The 17,005-nt window shown below is 43.4% G+C and overlaps 1 protein-coding gene across 1 annotated transcript in view; it reads left to right on the top strand.

Annotated features, from left to right (window-relative positions):
- Phf20 (PHD finger protein 20) overlaps positions 1 to 17,005 on the top strand; it is a 107,285-nt gene that overhangs the window by 12,027 nt on the left and 78,253 nt on the right. The window contains exon 2 of the mRNA XM_021193556.1: positions 10,189 to 10,303. Coding sequence (XP_021049215.1) covers positions 10,221 to 10,303 — 83 coding nt within the window. The 5' untranslated portion in view covers positions 10,189 to 10,220. The remainder of the gene's footprint in view (positions 1 to 10,188; positions 10,304 to 17,005) is intronic.

The raw sequence follows: 17,005 nt of genomic DNA on the forward strand, positions 1-17,005 counted from the left end.
CTACACAGAGAAACCCTGTCTTGAAAAAATACCAAAAAAAAAAAAAAAAAAAAAAAAAAAAAAAAAAGACCAGCCAGGGGCACATAGTGAGTCCTGTCTGAAAAAACAAAACCAAGACACCCTCTCCTTAACCCCTTCAGAACTCCCCCAAAATCCAAACCACAGCAACTCAGGCTTCGTTCCAGACATCTAGACTGTAGAGTATCTGAACAATGTAGACACTTGGAGGGAAACCCCTAGGGTCTGAGAAAACTAGTTAAAAATTTTGTTGTAGCTCCAAGGACAAAATAATGGCCTGTCTTCAGGTGCTGGATCCCTTTGGGCCATCATCCGTTGTCCCCAAGGGGTATTAATAATTGATTTTTTTGTGCTTTTCAAGGTTTTAGCACAATGAAGTCCTTTCATCCTATATAGGATGCTACTGACCTTGTTTTTAGTTCCAGTGTCCTAGTGAGGAAGCTGAGGTTACCTGGAAACAAGTGTGTTTCATGTAAGGTCATTGCTTGTTAGATGCTGGGGTGCCCATCAGGGTTCCTTACCTTCTGGGAGAGTTCAGCTGAAACCAGTATTGAGCTGTCACTGAGCAGGTCAGATGTCGTGGGAGGATACAGAACCGATACCCTGTGGGGAGATTCTTTCTGATGGCTGTGCCCAGGCCTAACCCAGGTTAGGGGGCAGCTTTTCTGCAAAGGTTCTTGAGGTTGGAGTAAGGGCTGTAAGATGAATAGCCTTGGCAGCCTACAGTGAGCCAGGCTCTTTGAAACACATGTGTGAAGGTATTGCTGCTAGTCCATATTATGAAGGAGGAGCCTGAGGCTCAGGGAGGAAATGACTTGCTGGACATTATATGATCCTAACTTAAGCAATTCTCCCAGAGTCTGGGCTAATAACTGCCTAGATAGACTTCCCTGATTCTCTCCTTTCCAGCTCCCATCTTTAAAGAGGAGTGTTTGGCTTGGCAGTGTAGTTTTTTTTTGTTTTTGTTTTTTGAGATAGGGTTTCTCTGTATAGCCCTGGCTGTCCTGGAACTCACTCTGTAGATACTACTGGCCTCTAACTCACAGAGATCTGCCTTCCTGTCTGCCTCTTGAGTGAGTGCTGGGATTAAAGGCCTGTGTCATTTCCATCCAGTTAGCAGTATAGGTGTTAACTAGAGTTATACCTACTAGGGTAATCTATAGTTCTTATTCTCATTTAGCCCAGAGTGGCCTCCAGATACTGTCCCTGGGTACTCAAACTGAATCTCCTGCCTCCACCCTCCAGATTATAGGTATCTATCACCATGTTCTCCCTGCTTGTGTGTATGTGGGTTCTGTATGTGTGCTTGTGTTCATGTAGAGGCTTGTGTGGGCTTTGTGTCTCCTTGCCACCCACTGTGATCTGTCAGAGCTTGCGCTTTGCCCATTTTTGTCATGCCTTTTAAATGTTGATCCTTGTTTGTATGCAGTGCAGTTTTTCTTAATGAAGGAAGCTATGGGCTGCAGTTTCTCATGTGAACCATGTGCCACGGTGTGTATTAAAGCTCTCCTTACTGTTGGTGAAGTACTGAAGCACTGGTCTAAGGAAATAAATCAGGCTCCCCATCTCCTTTGGACCAGTGGGTTCTTCTTTAGAGAGTTTGAGTATAAAGGAGTATTTTGAAGTTCTCCAAAGTATTGACAGTAGAATTCTACAGATTGCATCAGGTATTTTTTCCTTGGGAAATTTCCTTTGTTCATATAGAACATCCACATTGAACATACACTCTTTTCATCTTTACATTCGCTGCCTTTCTTTCTCCGCCTTTTATTTTTTATTTTATCTTTTTTCTGTTTGTCTATTTTGTTTATTTATTTATTTATTTACCCAAACAAAAACCAGGCACTTAGATGTTAGCTACTGAGGCAGTATTGATTTGGGTCAGGGGAGGGTGTGTATGGAGGCTTAGAGTTTGGTTGGGAGTTTAATGATTGAGGTTAGAAGGAAAGATGTTGGTAGAGGACTTGCTCTAAACTTGTGGTTGGTGATACATATGTGTAATCACCACCCTCAGGAGGTAGAGGCAGAAGGAAAGTCAGGTTCAAGGTCATCCTCAGCTACATGAGATCCCATTTCAGAATTAAAAAAATTAGCTGGGTGGTGGTGGCAGATGTACTCAGAAGGCAGAGGTAGGCAGATCTGTGAGTGTGAGTTTGACTTTGAGGACATCCTGGTCTACAGATCTAGTTCTAGGACAGCCAGGACTACACACACACACACACACACTTGAGAAAAATAAAAAGCTTAAAAAATAACTAGGACTCCTTAGGGCCTTGATTGGATACCCTCTTGGCAATGAGAAACCGTGAAGTAGGGCCTGCAGAACGGCGGGCAGAAATGATATAGTGCTGATGTGTTGTCTTGGCTGCTTGAAAGGCAGAGGCAGGGGTTTGGCTACAGAATAAGATCTTGTTCCAAAAATAGAAAGAAAGAAAAACACAAAGTAAAGACACTGAGAATGGAGCTGAGAGGAATCGATGTTGAGGGCGTGGCCAGGCTGGATGGATTCCTTACACTGTGATGGGGGAGGAAGGGGAGGGACTGAGGGGAAGCTGTCCCCTCAGGGAGGCTGAGGAATAGGTCATAGAGAAGTGTTCTAGGGAAAACCTGGGCACCAGGCTGTCCAACTGTTTCAGCCACCTCATTCTCAGTAATATGGAATGAGTAAACTCAGCCTGTTTAATTGTGGGAGGAAAAGCTTGGGTCCTTGAAGGAAGCATTTTTGGTTATTTTGAAAACAGTGTTTCAGCCAGAAATGGTGACTCAGGCCTTTAATCCCAGCACTCTGGAGGCAGAGGCAGGCGGATCCTTGTGAAATCCAGGCCACGCTGGTCTACAAAGGGAGTTCCAGGAGAGCCAGGGCTACCCAGAGCCCTCCTGACCCCTCAAAAAACCCAGTGTTTCACTATGTAGCACAGGTTACCTCAACCTTGGGGCAACCCTCTTTTCTTTTCTTTTCTTTTCTTTTCTTTTCTTTTCTTTTCTTTTCTTTTCTTTTCTTTTCTTTCTTTACTGTTTTTTTTGAGACAAGGTTTCTCTGTATAGCCCTGACACTGTCCTGGAACTCACTCTGTAGACCAGACTGGCCTCGAACTCAGAAATCCGCCTGCCTCTGCCTTCCAAGTGCTGGGATTAAAGGTGTGCGCCACCACGCCCGGCTGGGGCAACCCTCTTTGTGTCAGGATATAAACTTACTGTGTTCTTGGGATGCGTGGGCTTGGTTGGGGTGGGCTGTGTGTGCAGCGTGTAGAGCTCAGAGGGTAACTTCTGTGCACCAGTTCTTCCCTCCCATCCTTATATAGATTCCAGGACCTTTACCTAACACAACTACCCAAAAGCCCCTAGGAAGCATTTCAAGATGTTTTCTGTTCAGGCCTGAAGAGATGGCTCAATGGTTAAGAGCACTTACCACTCTTATGTGGCTTGGGGTCAGTTTCCAGCTCCCACGTCAGAAGGTCCATAATCATCTTTAAGTCTTGATCCAGTATATCTGATGCCTCTGTGGGCACTGCACACAAATGGTACACACACACACCACACACACACACACACACACACACACATATATATATATATATATATATATATATATTAAACTTCTATAAAAGCTCCCCAATTCTCTTGTGACCAGAGAGATGGTTGAGTGGTTAAGAGCACTGGCTGCTCTTGCAGAGGCCTAGGTTCAACTCTCAGCATTCATGCGCAGTTCAGACTGTCTGAAACGCCAGTTCCAGGGGATCCAGCACCTTCTGATTTCTACAGGTTTTCTTCTGGCTTCTGCAGGTGCCAGGCATGTGCGTGGTTCACAGACTTACATTTACATGCAGACACAACACCATACAAATAGAACAAATCTAAAAAAAAAAAAACCCTTCAATAAAGAACCCACAACCAAACCAAGTTCTCTCTTCTGTCTTGTCTTTGTCTCTCCTGTTGTCTGTTCTCTATCCTGTCAGGTTTAATAGATTGATTGGACTCTTTTTAGTGTGAGCTGGGAAAAGGCCCTGCTTGAAAGGGGACCTACAAACAGATGTGTTTGTAGCACAGACTTGCTACATAGTGGAGGATGATTTCACACCTATCTCTGCCTCTCAGGCTTGCTTCCTGGAGGCTGGTGTTTATGTTGATTTTTTTTTTTTTTTTTTTAAGGTTCTGGGATCAGCATTCATGGCTAAAGCATCTTATGTCCGAGCCAGTTCCCAGTCCTGTGCTAGATATTCTAATAGGACTTTTAGATAATCTAATAGGACTTTAGGACTTTCCTGGCCTGATCCTCTTGGCACCCAAGATAGGAGACTTTATTCCTATATGATAACAGGAAGAAAAGACTGAAGGAAGTAAGACTGAAGGAAGTAGCTCAAACAAATTTGGAATCTGGACTGGAGTTGTGCCCACTTTAATCCCAGTACTTGGGAGACAGAGGTAAGCAGTTTGCAAAGTGAGTCCCAAGCCAGCCAGGGCTGCATAGTAAGACCCTGCCTAAGAAAAGACTTTAACAACTCTGTGATCAGCCCCTTAACTGTGAGTGTTCTAGAATGTCCCTACTTTTCCTTTGTTCTTTATCTTTAAGAGGAAACTTGCAGCCGGACAGTGGTGGCGCACGCCTTTAATCCCAGCACTNNGGAGGCAGAGGCAGGCAGATTTCTGAGTTCGAGGCCAGCCTGGTCTACAAAGTGAGTTCCAGGACAGCCAGGGCTACACAGAGAAACCCTGTCTCAAAAAACCTAAAAAAAAAAAAACAAAAAAAAAAAGAGGAAACTTGCCTGTATGTAGAAGACTCCCACTGCTTGCCTTCTGTCCTCCTCATGGATATAGTGGTACATGGGCCCACACACGGACATACAGAATACATAAAAATGTAATAAAACTTGTTAAATGAAAAAATGTTCTGCTGTTCCTAAATGAGAGCATTAATTCTAGATTTCTTTAGAATTGAATGTAAGAGGCTCCTGGATTTTTGTCACAAATGATTCCTTCCTTCCTTCCTTCCTTCCTTCCTTCCTTCCTTCCTTCCTTCCTTCCTTCCTTCCTTCCTTCCTTTTAAAGATTTATTTATTATATGTAAGTTCACTGTAGCTGTCTTCAGACACACCAGAAGAGGGCGTCAGATCTCATTACAGAGCTCAGGTCCTCTGGAAGAGCAGTGAGTGCTCTTCTCCGCCGAGCCATCTCTCCAGCTCTGCCGTGTATAATCTTACATAGCCTTGTATAAGCTGTTAGCTCATAAGTGGTTCAGCTTTTTTGTATTTATATATCTCATTTTAGTATCATGAGAACAAAAAAATTAGCCTTAATTACAGTAGCTGGTTTTGAAAGTTCAATAGCATAGCATAGCATAAGTATAAACTTGTTAAAAATGTTTGCCATCTATGTGGAAGTCAGTGGAAAGCTCATAGGAGTTTGTTTTCCTGTGTGAGTTCTGGAGATAGATCTCAGGTCTTCAGGCTTACTGGCAAGTTTACTACAGAGCTATCTTTCCAGTCCACAAGTAAGAAATTCTTGAGTTCAAGACAGCCAAAGCTACACAGAAAAACTCTGTCTTGAAAAACCAAAACCAACCAACCAAATAAATAGTATATTGTCTTAGTCATTGCTGTAATCTCAACACTTGACTGAGCAGGTGGCTGTGAGTTTGAGACCAGTTTAGGCTACAGAGTGAGGCTCTGTCCCTGAAAATGTAAGTCTGTTGTTTTGATTTGCATTTCCTCTATGTAGCTCAGGATGCTTGTGTGGGCTTTGAGTCTCCTTGCCACCCACTGTGATCTGTCAGAGCTTGCGCTTTGCCCATTTTTGTCATGCCTTTTAAATGTTGATCCTTGTTTGTATGCAGTGCAGTTTTTCTTAATGAAGGAAGCTATGGGCTGCAGTTACTTTCTCATGTGAACCATGTGCCACGGTGTGTATTAAAGCTCTCCTTACTGTTGGTGAAGTACTGAAGCACTGGTCTAAGGAAATAAATCAGGCTCCCCATCTCCTTTGGACCAGTAGGTTCTTCTTTAGAGAGTTTGAGTATAAAGGAGTATTTTGAAGTTCTCCAAAGTATTGACAGTAGAATTCTACAGATTGCATCAGGTATTTTTTACTTGGGAAATTTTCTTTGTCCATGTAGAATATCCGCATTGAACATACACTCTTTTCATCTTCGTTTTTGAGTTTTTTTAAGTATGTAATTATTTTTTAAAAAATTTATATCCTCAATGCTGCCCCCTCCCTGGTTTTCCCTCACACATTCCCGCCCCCTTTCCCTCCTCTTCTCTGAGAGGGTAAGGCCCCTCTGGGTAGCTTTCCTGCTCTGGCACATCAAGTCTGTACAGGGCTAGGCAACTCCTCTTCTGAGGCCAGACAAGCCACCCTGTTGAGGAATGGATACCACAGTCAGGTTACAGCTTTAGGGGAGAGCCTCAGCTCCAATTGTTGGGGGAACCCACATGGAAATTGAGCTGTCCATCTGCTCCCTGTGTGCCGGAGGTCTCATTCCAGCCAGTGTATGCTCTGTCTCAGAGCTCCCGGAGGGTCAGGTTAGTTGATTCTGTTGGTCTTCCTATGGGGTTTCCATCCCCTTCAGGGCCTTCAGTTCTTCCCCTAACTCTTCCATAAGGGTCCCTGTCCTCTGTTCAACATCTGGCTGTGGGTCTCTGCATCTGTATAGTCAGCTGCTGGGTAGAGCCTCTCAGAAGACAGTTATGTAGGCCCCTTCTGCACTCCTTTCATCTTTGTAAATTAAAGATTTTTTGAAAGAAAATTACCAGGCCCCAAGCAGATAAATAAAAATTATTTGTTTTTAAAAGCTAAATGTAAAAGTAAAATATATACTTTAAAATAATATTTTACAGAGTCTCTTCTTGTAGTCCTGGCTACCCTGGAACTGTTGATGTGGACCAGGTTGGCCTTGCACTTACAGAAATCTTCTTCCTCTCAAGTATTGCAATTAAGGGCACGTGCCATCATACTTAAAAAAAATCCTATACTGATTATGAATATTGTTATTAGTGGTAGAAAGTACAAATATTTAAAATTTTTTATTTTCTGTTCAATTTTTGTTGTTCTTTTCAAGACAGGGCTTCTCTGTGTACCCCTTGCTGTCCTGGTACTCTCTCTAGACCAGGCTGGCCTCGAATTCAGAGGTCGGACTGCATCTGCCTCCAAAGTGCTGAGCTCAAAGGGCGTGCACTGCCACCACCACCTGGCCTGTTAAAGCTGTTTTACATTTATTTATTTTTTTATTTTGTATGTGTTTCTGTATGTGTGTGCTGTAGCACAAATGTGAATGTTAGATGACAAGTTTTGGAATGTGCTCTCTGCTCTCACCGTCTGGGTGGGAGCTCATCCTCAGGCTTGGTAGTATAGTGCCTTTATGTCTGAGCCATCTGACCATCTCATGTGAGACTTCTTTAAGGTTAAAACTTAATTTGATACTTTCTGAGATAGGACCTGGCTCTGTAGCCCTTGCTTCCCCGGGAACTTGATATGTAGACCAGGTGGACCCTGGAGCTCGCAGTGATCCCTTGCTGTCTCCCCAGTGCTGGGTTACAGGTATTTAGCACAACGCCTGGCCTTTGGCAGTTCAGCTGGGGAGTGTTTTCAGGAGCCACTGAGAGAGATAATGGGGTCATCCTCACTCATCAGTTCCCTGCTTCATGCCTGTGCTATTATCTGAGACAGGCTCTCACAATGTAGTCTCGGTTGGCACTGAACTTTGAGTAATCCTCCTGCTTCTGCCTTCCATGGTCTTTGATTACAGGCATGTGTCACCACACTGGGCTTGATTTCCTACTCTTTCTTTATTTCTTTTTCTTTATTTCTTTACTTTTCTTTTTCTTTCTCACTTTGTAGACCAGGCTGGCCTCAAACTCAGAAATCCTCCTGCCTCTGCTTCCCGAGTGCTGGGATTAAAGGCATGCGCCACCAGGTCTGGCTGGATTTCCTACTCTTTCTTTTGCAGTGCTGGGAATTGAACACAACCTTGTGCATGCTGGGAAAGTACTCTCTTACCCAGCCAAGTCCCCATCAATTTTGGCCTAGAGCTGGAGCTTGAAATGCAACTGAGGGGGCTGGAGAGATGGCTCAGTGGTTAAGAGCACTGACTGCTCTACCAGAGGTCCAGAGTTCAGTTCCCAGCAACCACATGGTGGCTCACAACCATCTGTAACAGGATCTGATGCTGTCTTCTTACAGCAACAATATACTCCTCACATACCTGAAATAAATAAATAAATTTAAAAAAATGCAGCTGAGGAGATAGCCTTGAACTCTCCTTATTTATTTATTTATTTATTTATTTATTTATTTATTTGGTTTTTTGAGACAGGGTTTCTCTGTGTAGCCCTGGCTGTCCTGGAACTCACTTTGTAGTTCCAGACTGGCCTTGAACTCAGAAATCTGCCTGCCTCTGCCTCTGCCTCCCGAGTACTGGGATTAAAGGCATGTGCCACCACGCCCGGCTAGCCTTGAACTCTCTTATTATAGCTATTCTACTTGAGATAGAATAAATTGGTCTCTCTATGTAGCTCTGGCTAGGTTGAAATATATAGATATCAGCCTGCCTCTACCTCTGTCTCTGGAGTACTGAGATTAAAGTTCAACCAAACAGGACTTATGATATAGGCCAGGCTAGTCCATATTCTGTATGTTCTTTTTCTGCATCAGCCTTTTGAGAACTGGAATTGCAGCTGTGTTCTAGAATGCCTGGCTCACTCATTTATTTATTTAACCATCTATCTGTCTGTCTGTCTGTCTGCCTGGCTCACTCATTTATTTATTTAACCATCTATCTGTCTGTCTGTCTGTCTGTCTGTCTATCTATCTATCTATCTATTTAAAGACCGGAATGCCTGGCCCATTTATTTATTTATTTATTTATTTATTTATTTATTTATTTATTTATTTATTTATTTATTTATTTAAAGACTGGAGAGGGTATTGTATATCCTGGAGTTGGAATACAGGTGGGTGTTATCTATGTGTTAGGAACTGAACTCTGGTTTCTGGAAGAGCAGTGAGTGACCTTAGGCTTCCTTCCCTTATTTATGTGTTTATGGGTGGATTTATTTATTTATTTTTTATTTTTTTAAAAGATTTATTTATTAAGTACACTGTAGCTGTCTTCAGACACCCCAGAAGGGGACATCAGATCTCATTATGGATGATTGCTGGGATTTGAACTCAGGACCTTCAGAAGAGCAGTCAGTGCTGTTAACCACTGAGCCATCTCTCCATCCCAGGATTTATTTATTTATATTTTAAAATATAAAAAATATAAAACATGTTTATAAATATATTATACATAAATATATATGTGTATATTTAGGCTTTTGTTTGTTTGTTTTGGTATTTGAGACAGGGTTTCTCTGTATAGCCCTGGCTGTCCTGGAACTCACTCTGTAGACCAGGCTGGCCTCGAACTCAGAAATCTGTCTGCCTCTGCCTCCTGAGTGCTGGGATTAAAGGCGTGTGCCACCACACCAGGCTGTTTTTGTTTTTTCAAGACAGGGTTTCTCTGTGTAGCCCTGGCTGTCCAGGAACTCACTCTGTAGACCAGGCTGGCCTCGAACTCAGAAATTTACCTGTCTCTGCCTCCCAAGTGCCGGGATTAAAGGCATGAGCTACCACTGCCTGGCCTTTTTTTTCTTTTTGTCTTGCTTTATTGTTGGCACTAACCCCCTGGGCTCAGGGGTCTCTCTTGTCTCAGCCATCCGTGTAGCTGGCACTACATTCTTGCCTACTATCTCAGCTTCTATTTCCTTTCTAGTTGTTAAATCTTATAGCAATTGCATTTTGAACTGACTTGTGTTCATTGGCTATGTTATAATTGGAGGCTCCTTGAGGGTGAGAACTGTGTGTCTCTTTAGGTCTTGACTAAATTGTCTATGAACAAATATTTGTTGAATGTGTTGGTGAGTGGTTAAACTTAGATACAGGACCAGCTCTGTTTTTGGAGTTCTAAAGGATGTACTTCATAGATGAGCCCAGAGGTCACACAGGCTGTGGCAAGGTTGAGGGGTACTGTTAGTAGGGACACTTGCTAGGAGGAGAGGCACTGACAAGGCGCTGACAGGGTCACATAGCTGGATGGTTTGAATAATGCCTGTTTGGTTTTTTAATGTGTGCTGGTGATGCTACACCCTGGGCAGACTTTCCCAGGTTTCATGAATATTTAATTGGCTTTTTCAGGAGGATAAAAGCAGTCCCGTTGATGACTGAAAATGACCAAGCACCCACCTAACAGACGAGGAATCAGCTTTGAAGTGGGAGCCCAGTTGGAAGCTCGGGACCGTTTAAAAAACTGGTACTTTTATATTTTTTTCCTGCCATTTAAAGCACATTAGGGAGGGAGTCTCACCAGTGTTGATAAAATGGGGTGCTGCTGTGATGTTTTCCAGCTTTCTCTGAGGTACAGACATCCCTGGGTCACACTTGTTCCCCCCTTTTCCTGCTTGATGAGGGTGTTATGGGAAAGCAGAGCAGGAGTTGCCATGGAAAAGGAAAGCTTTCTCACTCTTCCTCACAGAGAGGAGGAGGATCAGCCTGCTCAGAATGGAGATGAGGGAGTGGATGGGCGCAGCCCCGCCTGTTTTCTGGGTGTGGTATAGGGTGGCTAACCGTAGTTATTATTACTCAGGGTTGCTCTTCTGGGTAATCAGATTAAAAAGTCAAGGATTCTTCTGCATTGCTGAAGTTTGTTTGTTTTGTGTGAGGAGGTTTCTGGTAACTGAGGCTGACCTTGAATTGATAGGCCAGCCTCCTGAGCACTGGGATTGCAGATCCCTGCCAGTCTGGCTGCCTTTTGTCCCCTGCCTGTCAGATACTTTGAACATTTCCTGTGAATGTGGTCACGGTCACTGTAATGTTGGCATCAGGGGATTATTCTGAGAGTCACATATTGAATATTTGGAGAGCACTCAAAAACTAAACATAACTGGGTGTGGTGACATCCCTGTACCATGAGCAGCCCGAAGGCTAGGGTACGGTTACTAAGGACTGGGGCAAAGCCTGGCATAATGAGTTCTAGACCAGCAGAGCCTGCAGAGTGAATTCCTGACCCCAGAAGATAGACTAGCCACCGGAAGTTCAGGTTCAGTTGGTAGAGTGTTTGTCCAGCATGCACGAAGCCCTAGGTTGGAGTCCCAGCAGTAGATAAACCTAGGTTTGGAGAGATAGAGGCCGGTGTATCAGAGGTTTATAGTTATCTTATCTGCTGCATAGTGAATATGAGACCTTGCCTAAAAAGAAGAAAAATCTATGGACGTAAAATTTGATTCTTGGTGCTCAAAACACAGAGGTTTCAGAACACAAACCTTTTGAATTTTTCTAAGGAAGAGGTTAGCCTTTGTGGTAGTTATCTCAGAATATATTGACTGGTTTCTGAGGTGTAGGATGAGGGCTGGGAAATGTTATTGGGCAGAAAACTGTCCATCCTATTAGGAATAAAGACACTGAACCCCAGAAAATGAGTTAGTGGTAGAATATTGTCTGACATGGGCAAGGCCCTGCGATCAGTCCCTACTGCCTCAGAAATAAAATGTAGTTTGGTTGCATTTGTACTGGTTGTGGACAGAATTACTGATAGTGGACACTTTTTATGTTGTTTGCATTATCTATATTTCATATATTGGTTTCAGCTATTTGTATATTTGTGTGTGTGGTGGTGGTGTATGTATGTATGTATGTGTGTGTGTGTTTTTTTTGTTTTGTTTTTTGTTTTGGTTTTTCGAGACAGGGTTTCTCTGTATAGCCCTGGCTGTCCTGGAACTCACTCTGTAGACCAGGCTGTCCTCTGCCTCCTAAGTGGTGGGATTAAAGGCATGTGTCTGTCTACCATATTTTTTAAGACTGTCACTCACTGAACCTGGAACTTGCTGTTTTGGCTGGCCAGGGAGGCTCCATGACCTGCCTGTCTCTTTCCCCTCTCCAGGCGAAGAGCACTGTGCCCAGCTTCTCCATGAATGCCAGGGATTCAAATGTAGGTCCTTGAGTTTGCATAGTAAGCACTTTTCTAGCCTTGTCAGTCTATTCTCCCTGTGCCCCTCCTGGCCACCAAGAGGAAATAGATTGAACCCAGGACTTTGTGCATATTAGACAACTGTTCTTTCTACATTCCCAGCCTGTTTGTCTGAGTTTGCTTTCTATTCTGTGATAAACACCCTGACCAAAAACAACTCAGGAAGGAATGGCTTACAAGTCTGGATCATAGATCATCCCCGAGGGGAAGCCAAGGCCTGGAGTCAGGAACTGATGAAGCAGAGGCCATGGAGGAGTGCTGCTTACTGGCTTGCTCCTAGAGACTTGCTCAGTTTGTTCTCTTACATGCCCTAGGACCATCTGCCCAGGGGTGGGATGGCCAAAGTGGGCTGGATCTTCCCACATATACTGTTCATCAAGAAAGTGTCCTTATAGACTTGCCTATAGGCCAGGCTGATAGAGACATTTTTTCAGTTGGTGTTTCTCTTTTCAGATGACCCATCTGAAACTAGCCTGCACAATTTTTAAATTTTATTTTTTATTGTTGTTACCTGTGTGAGAGTGTGTGTGACTAAGTTTAGGTCTATGCACATTGGTACATTTGTGTAGGTCAGGTTTCTCCTTTTCCTGTATGATTGGAGGATGGAGCTCAGGTTGCAAGGGATGTGTAGCAAGTGTTTTTAAACACTAAACCATCTTGCGGACTGTTTTTTTTTTTTAAAACATTTTTGTTTGGTTTTTTTTGCTTGTTTGAGATAGAATTTCTCCTTGTAGCCCTGGCTGTTCTGGAACTCAAGAGATCACCTTTCTCTGCCTCCCCGTGCTAGAATTAAAGTTGTATTAACTACCCCCACCCCCTTTGTTTTTTTAAAAAATATACTGGTATTTTGCTTATATGTATGTCTGTGTGAGGGTGTCAGACCCTGGAATTGGAGTTACAGACAGTTGTGATCTGGAATTGAACTCAGGACCTCTGGAAGAGCAGCCAGTGCTGTTGACTGCTGAGCCCTCTCTCCAGCCCTGGTTTTGTACTAAACATAAAAGGATGCTTTTACTCAGTGTGATGGTACACACCTGTATTTCCAGCACCTGGGCTAAGGCAGGATCCATCAGTAGTATTGCTAACCTGAGTTACCTGATATCTTACCACAATAAACAACCCCAAATAAAAATGTTACTGTTAGAGAATCAAGGAACTTTTTTGGGAGGGGGGCAGGGTCTGACTATATAGTCTAGACAGGTCTGAAATTCACAAAGCTCTGCCTGTTTCTGCCTCCCAAGTGCTGGGATTAAAGGTGTGTGCTACCACCACCTGGCTTAATTATATTTTTGTTTTTATATGAAAAAAATCAAGGTAAAGCTAACTATAGAATGATTTATTTATTAATCAGAACCAGTAAGTACATTTTTGTTTAATTTGCTTTAAGAAGAATCAAGGTCTTATTCTCCTGCTTCAGCCTTCTGAATTCTGGGGTTTGCTACTTTAAAAAATATATTTACTTGTTTTTAAAAATGTAAAGGTTTTATGTGTATGAGTTTTTTTTGCCTGCATGTCTTCTGTGTACCTCATGTGCCCGGTGCCCACAGAGGTCAGAAGAGGGAGTAGGATTTCTTGGAATTGGAGTTAGAGTTGTGAGCCACTGTGTGGTCTCGGAGTTCTTCTAGAAGAACAGCCAGTGCTCTTACCTGCCAAACCAGTTCTCATTTTTATGTGTCTATGTGTATGCCTGAGCGTATATGTACTACACATGTGTACAGGAATCTGTGGAAGTCAAAAGAGTTGTTTTAAGGCCAGGTGGTGGTGCATGCTTTTAATCCCAGCACTCAGGAGGCAGAGGCTGATGGATTGCTAGCCTGGGCTACAAAGAAAGTTCTAGGACAACCAGGGCTATACAGAGAAACCAAACAAAAAAGAGCAGCAACAACAAGAAAACAGAAGAGGGGTTGTATACCCTCGAAATGGAGGTACGGAGAGTTGTGAGCTGCATGTTGTGCTGGGAAATGAACCTGGCTTTTCCTCAGGAGAAATGAGTGCTCTGATCCACTGAGGCACCTCTCCTCAGCTCAATGTTAGCTTTGAGATTGAGATGCGTCCAGCATTGTAGCTCTCTGTGACCTGGACTTTGTGTACTGCCTCAAGACTCCTGAGTGCTTTGATTACAGGGGTGTGCCATTTTAATTTCTTTTTTCTCTGTCATTTTCCCTTTTTTCTTTATGACATTTATTATTATATATTGTATGTGTGTGTATGCACATTCGTGTCTTGGGGGTGTGTAGAAATCAGAGGGCAATTTGGGGAGTCAGTTCCCTACTTTTTTCTTTACATGGGTTCCGAATTGAACTCAGACCATCAGGCCTGGCTACAGTCTCCTTAAGGTGCCCAGCCATCTTGCCAGCCTTAAAAAATATTACATGTGTTTGTTTATTTGTTTGTTTATTATTGATTGATCGTGTGTGTGTGTGTGTGTGTGTGTGTGTGTGTGTGTGTGTAAGTCAGAGGACAACTCTCAGAGTAGTTTCTCTCTACTGTGTGGGTTCCAGAGATGGATCTCCGTTATCAGGCATGGCAGCGGCTCTTCTACCCACTGAGCCACCTGCTGGCCTTCCAGTTCTCTGCCTCCTGAGTGCTTGGTTTAAAGGCATGTGCCACCTCGCCCGGCTNCGGTTCATTTTAAATTTTAATTGTTGTTGTTGCAACAGGGTCTCTCTGTGTAACTCTGACTGGTCTTGAGTTTCTGATTCTCATGTTTCCATCTAAGTGCTGGGATTATAAGCATGCAATCAAGCCTGGTTTATGCCACATGGAGGGTCTAACCTAGAGCTTTGTGCCTATTAGGCAAGCACTTTACCAACTGAGCTAACCCCCAGTCTGTCTGTCCGTCCAATTTATTTATTTATTTATTTATTTATTTATCTTCTTCATCATTAACATCACCACCACCATCATCATCATTTGTTTTTGTTTTTGTTTTTTTTTTGATACAGGGTTTCTCCATGGCCCTGACTATCTTGGAACTCAATTTATAGACTAAGTTGGCCTTAAACTCACAGAGATCCACCTGCCTCTGTCTTTCAAATGCTGGGATTAAAGGCGTGAGTCACCACGCTCAGCCCCAGTCCCTCTTACTTGTTTTTAGCAAGCTTTATACCAGGCAATGAATAAAATGCTCTCCTGCTTGGTTTGGGTCTTGTCTAGGAGACAAAGGGATATTGGCAGCTGGAGTGGTCTTTTAGTGGACTCTGTTGTGCTCTGTGTCAAGAGCTGGTGTAAGGTCTCAGGAAAGGGCAGATGGGAGCCAGGAGTAAAGAGCTTCATTGCACACAAAGCTTCATTGGGCACAGAGTCTGGCGGGTGGGGAGGCAAGGCAATGTTGTCCCTGGTGTCAGTTGGTTGGCTAGGTTCCTTGGGTGCTGTTGACGACTTAGTCCTTGCATCATACCCAGATAAGTTTGCTGTCCGGATTGCCCTTTCAAATGTAAATAGCAAGTCAGTAGGCCAGTCTGAAAACTTCAGATTGTGCCTTACTACAGTGTTTAAAACCCCTATCTGGATCAGTAAGAAATGCATATAGTTTATAGCTAGGTGCTCTGGATTCAGGTCTAAAGTGCTCTCATTACTAGCTGAGTTACCTTGGTTAAATTACTTCCTCCCTAGCCTCTTGTTTCCATATAGGCAGAATAAGGAAATATAGTCGATTGTTCCACGGATTAGATAGGACCATTCTCTAGTGTCCCACTTTTTTTTTTTTTTTTTTTTTTTTCGAGACAGGGTCTCTCTGTATAGCCCTGGCTGTCCTGGAACTCACTCTGTAGACCAGGCTGGCCTCGAACTCAGAAATCCGCCTCCCTCTGCCTCCCAAGTGCCGTGATCAAAGGCGTGCGCCACCACGTCTGGCTTAGTGTCCCACTTTTATATCAAGGAAATAGAACCATAATTATTACTGTTGTTTGAAGACAAGGCCTTGTACTCTAGTGCAAGCCAGCCTCCACCTCACTGTGACCTTCCTGCTTCTGGTTGTGGGGTTGTGTTTGCTGATGCTGTTTTAGAAATAAAATCCCACTGGCATTCTAACTATCCTGGAACTCACAGATCTGCTGGTTTCTGTCCCTCAAGGCCTGGGATGAAAGGCATATGCCACCACACATAGCAGTTTTTATTATTGTTATTATATTTCACTTTTTGCATTTTTACTTATCTTGTGTGTGTGAACATGTGCAGAGAGGTCAGAGGGCAATGTATACGAGTCAGTTCTCACCTCCCATCATGTGAGTTCCAGGGATTGAATTTAGGTTGTCAGGCTTGGTAACATATGTGGCCAGCCTTGTAAGTTAAATTTTTGTTTTTTGACGTAATGTGTATTCAGTGCATTCTCCTGGCCTGAGCATTTGTTTATTCAAATCGTAGTTTCTGACTGTTTTAGTGTAGATAGAGCTGGTTGTGCTGTGAGCGTCTCGTCTGCCAGGTGTCCATTGAGACAAAGTGTGCTCTGGGTGGAAGGCTCATCTCTTCATTAGCTGACTGCTTTGAACCTTCACTTCTTAGTCCATGGGCCATTTTTTTCTTGTTAGGAAGGCGTCCCCCACCCCCCACCCCCAAGGGTTTCTCTGTATAGCCTTGTCTGTATCTTGGAACTCACTTTGTAGTCCAGGCTGGTCTTGAACTGAGAGATTCACTTGCCTCTGCCTCCCAAGTGCCACTGCTGCCAAGCCGAGTGTGTATATGTGGAGGTGGAATGAGGTATCTTGAGTTATAGTTTGCCTTAGGGTTTCCTTTGCTGTGAAGAGACACCATGACCAAGGCAACTCTTATAAAGGACAACATTTAGGGGCTGGAAAGATGGCTCAGCTGTTTAGGAGCACTGACTACTCTATCAGGTCCTGACTTCAATTACCAGCAACCCTCTGTAATGGAGTCTGATGCCTTCTGCTGGTGTATCTGAAGACAATAACAGTGTACCCACATACATTAAATAATTTGTTAACAATAAAGAGCCAGGCAGGGGTGGCGCACGCCTTTAATCCCAGCACT

Source organism: Mus pahari, chromosome 3 (genome assembly GCF_900095145.1).
Source record: "Mus pahari chromosome 3, PAHARI_EIJ_v1.1, whole genome shotgun sequence".
Classification (NCBI taxonomy): Eukaryota; Metazoa; Chordata; class Mammalia; order Rodentia; family Muridae; genus Mus; species Mus pahari.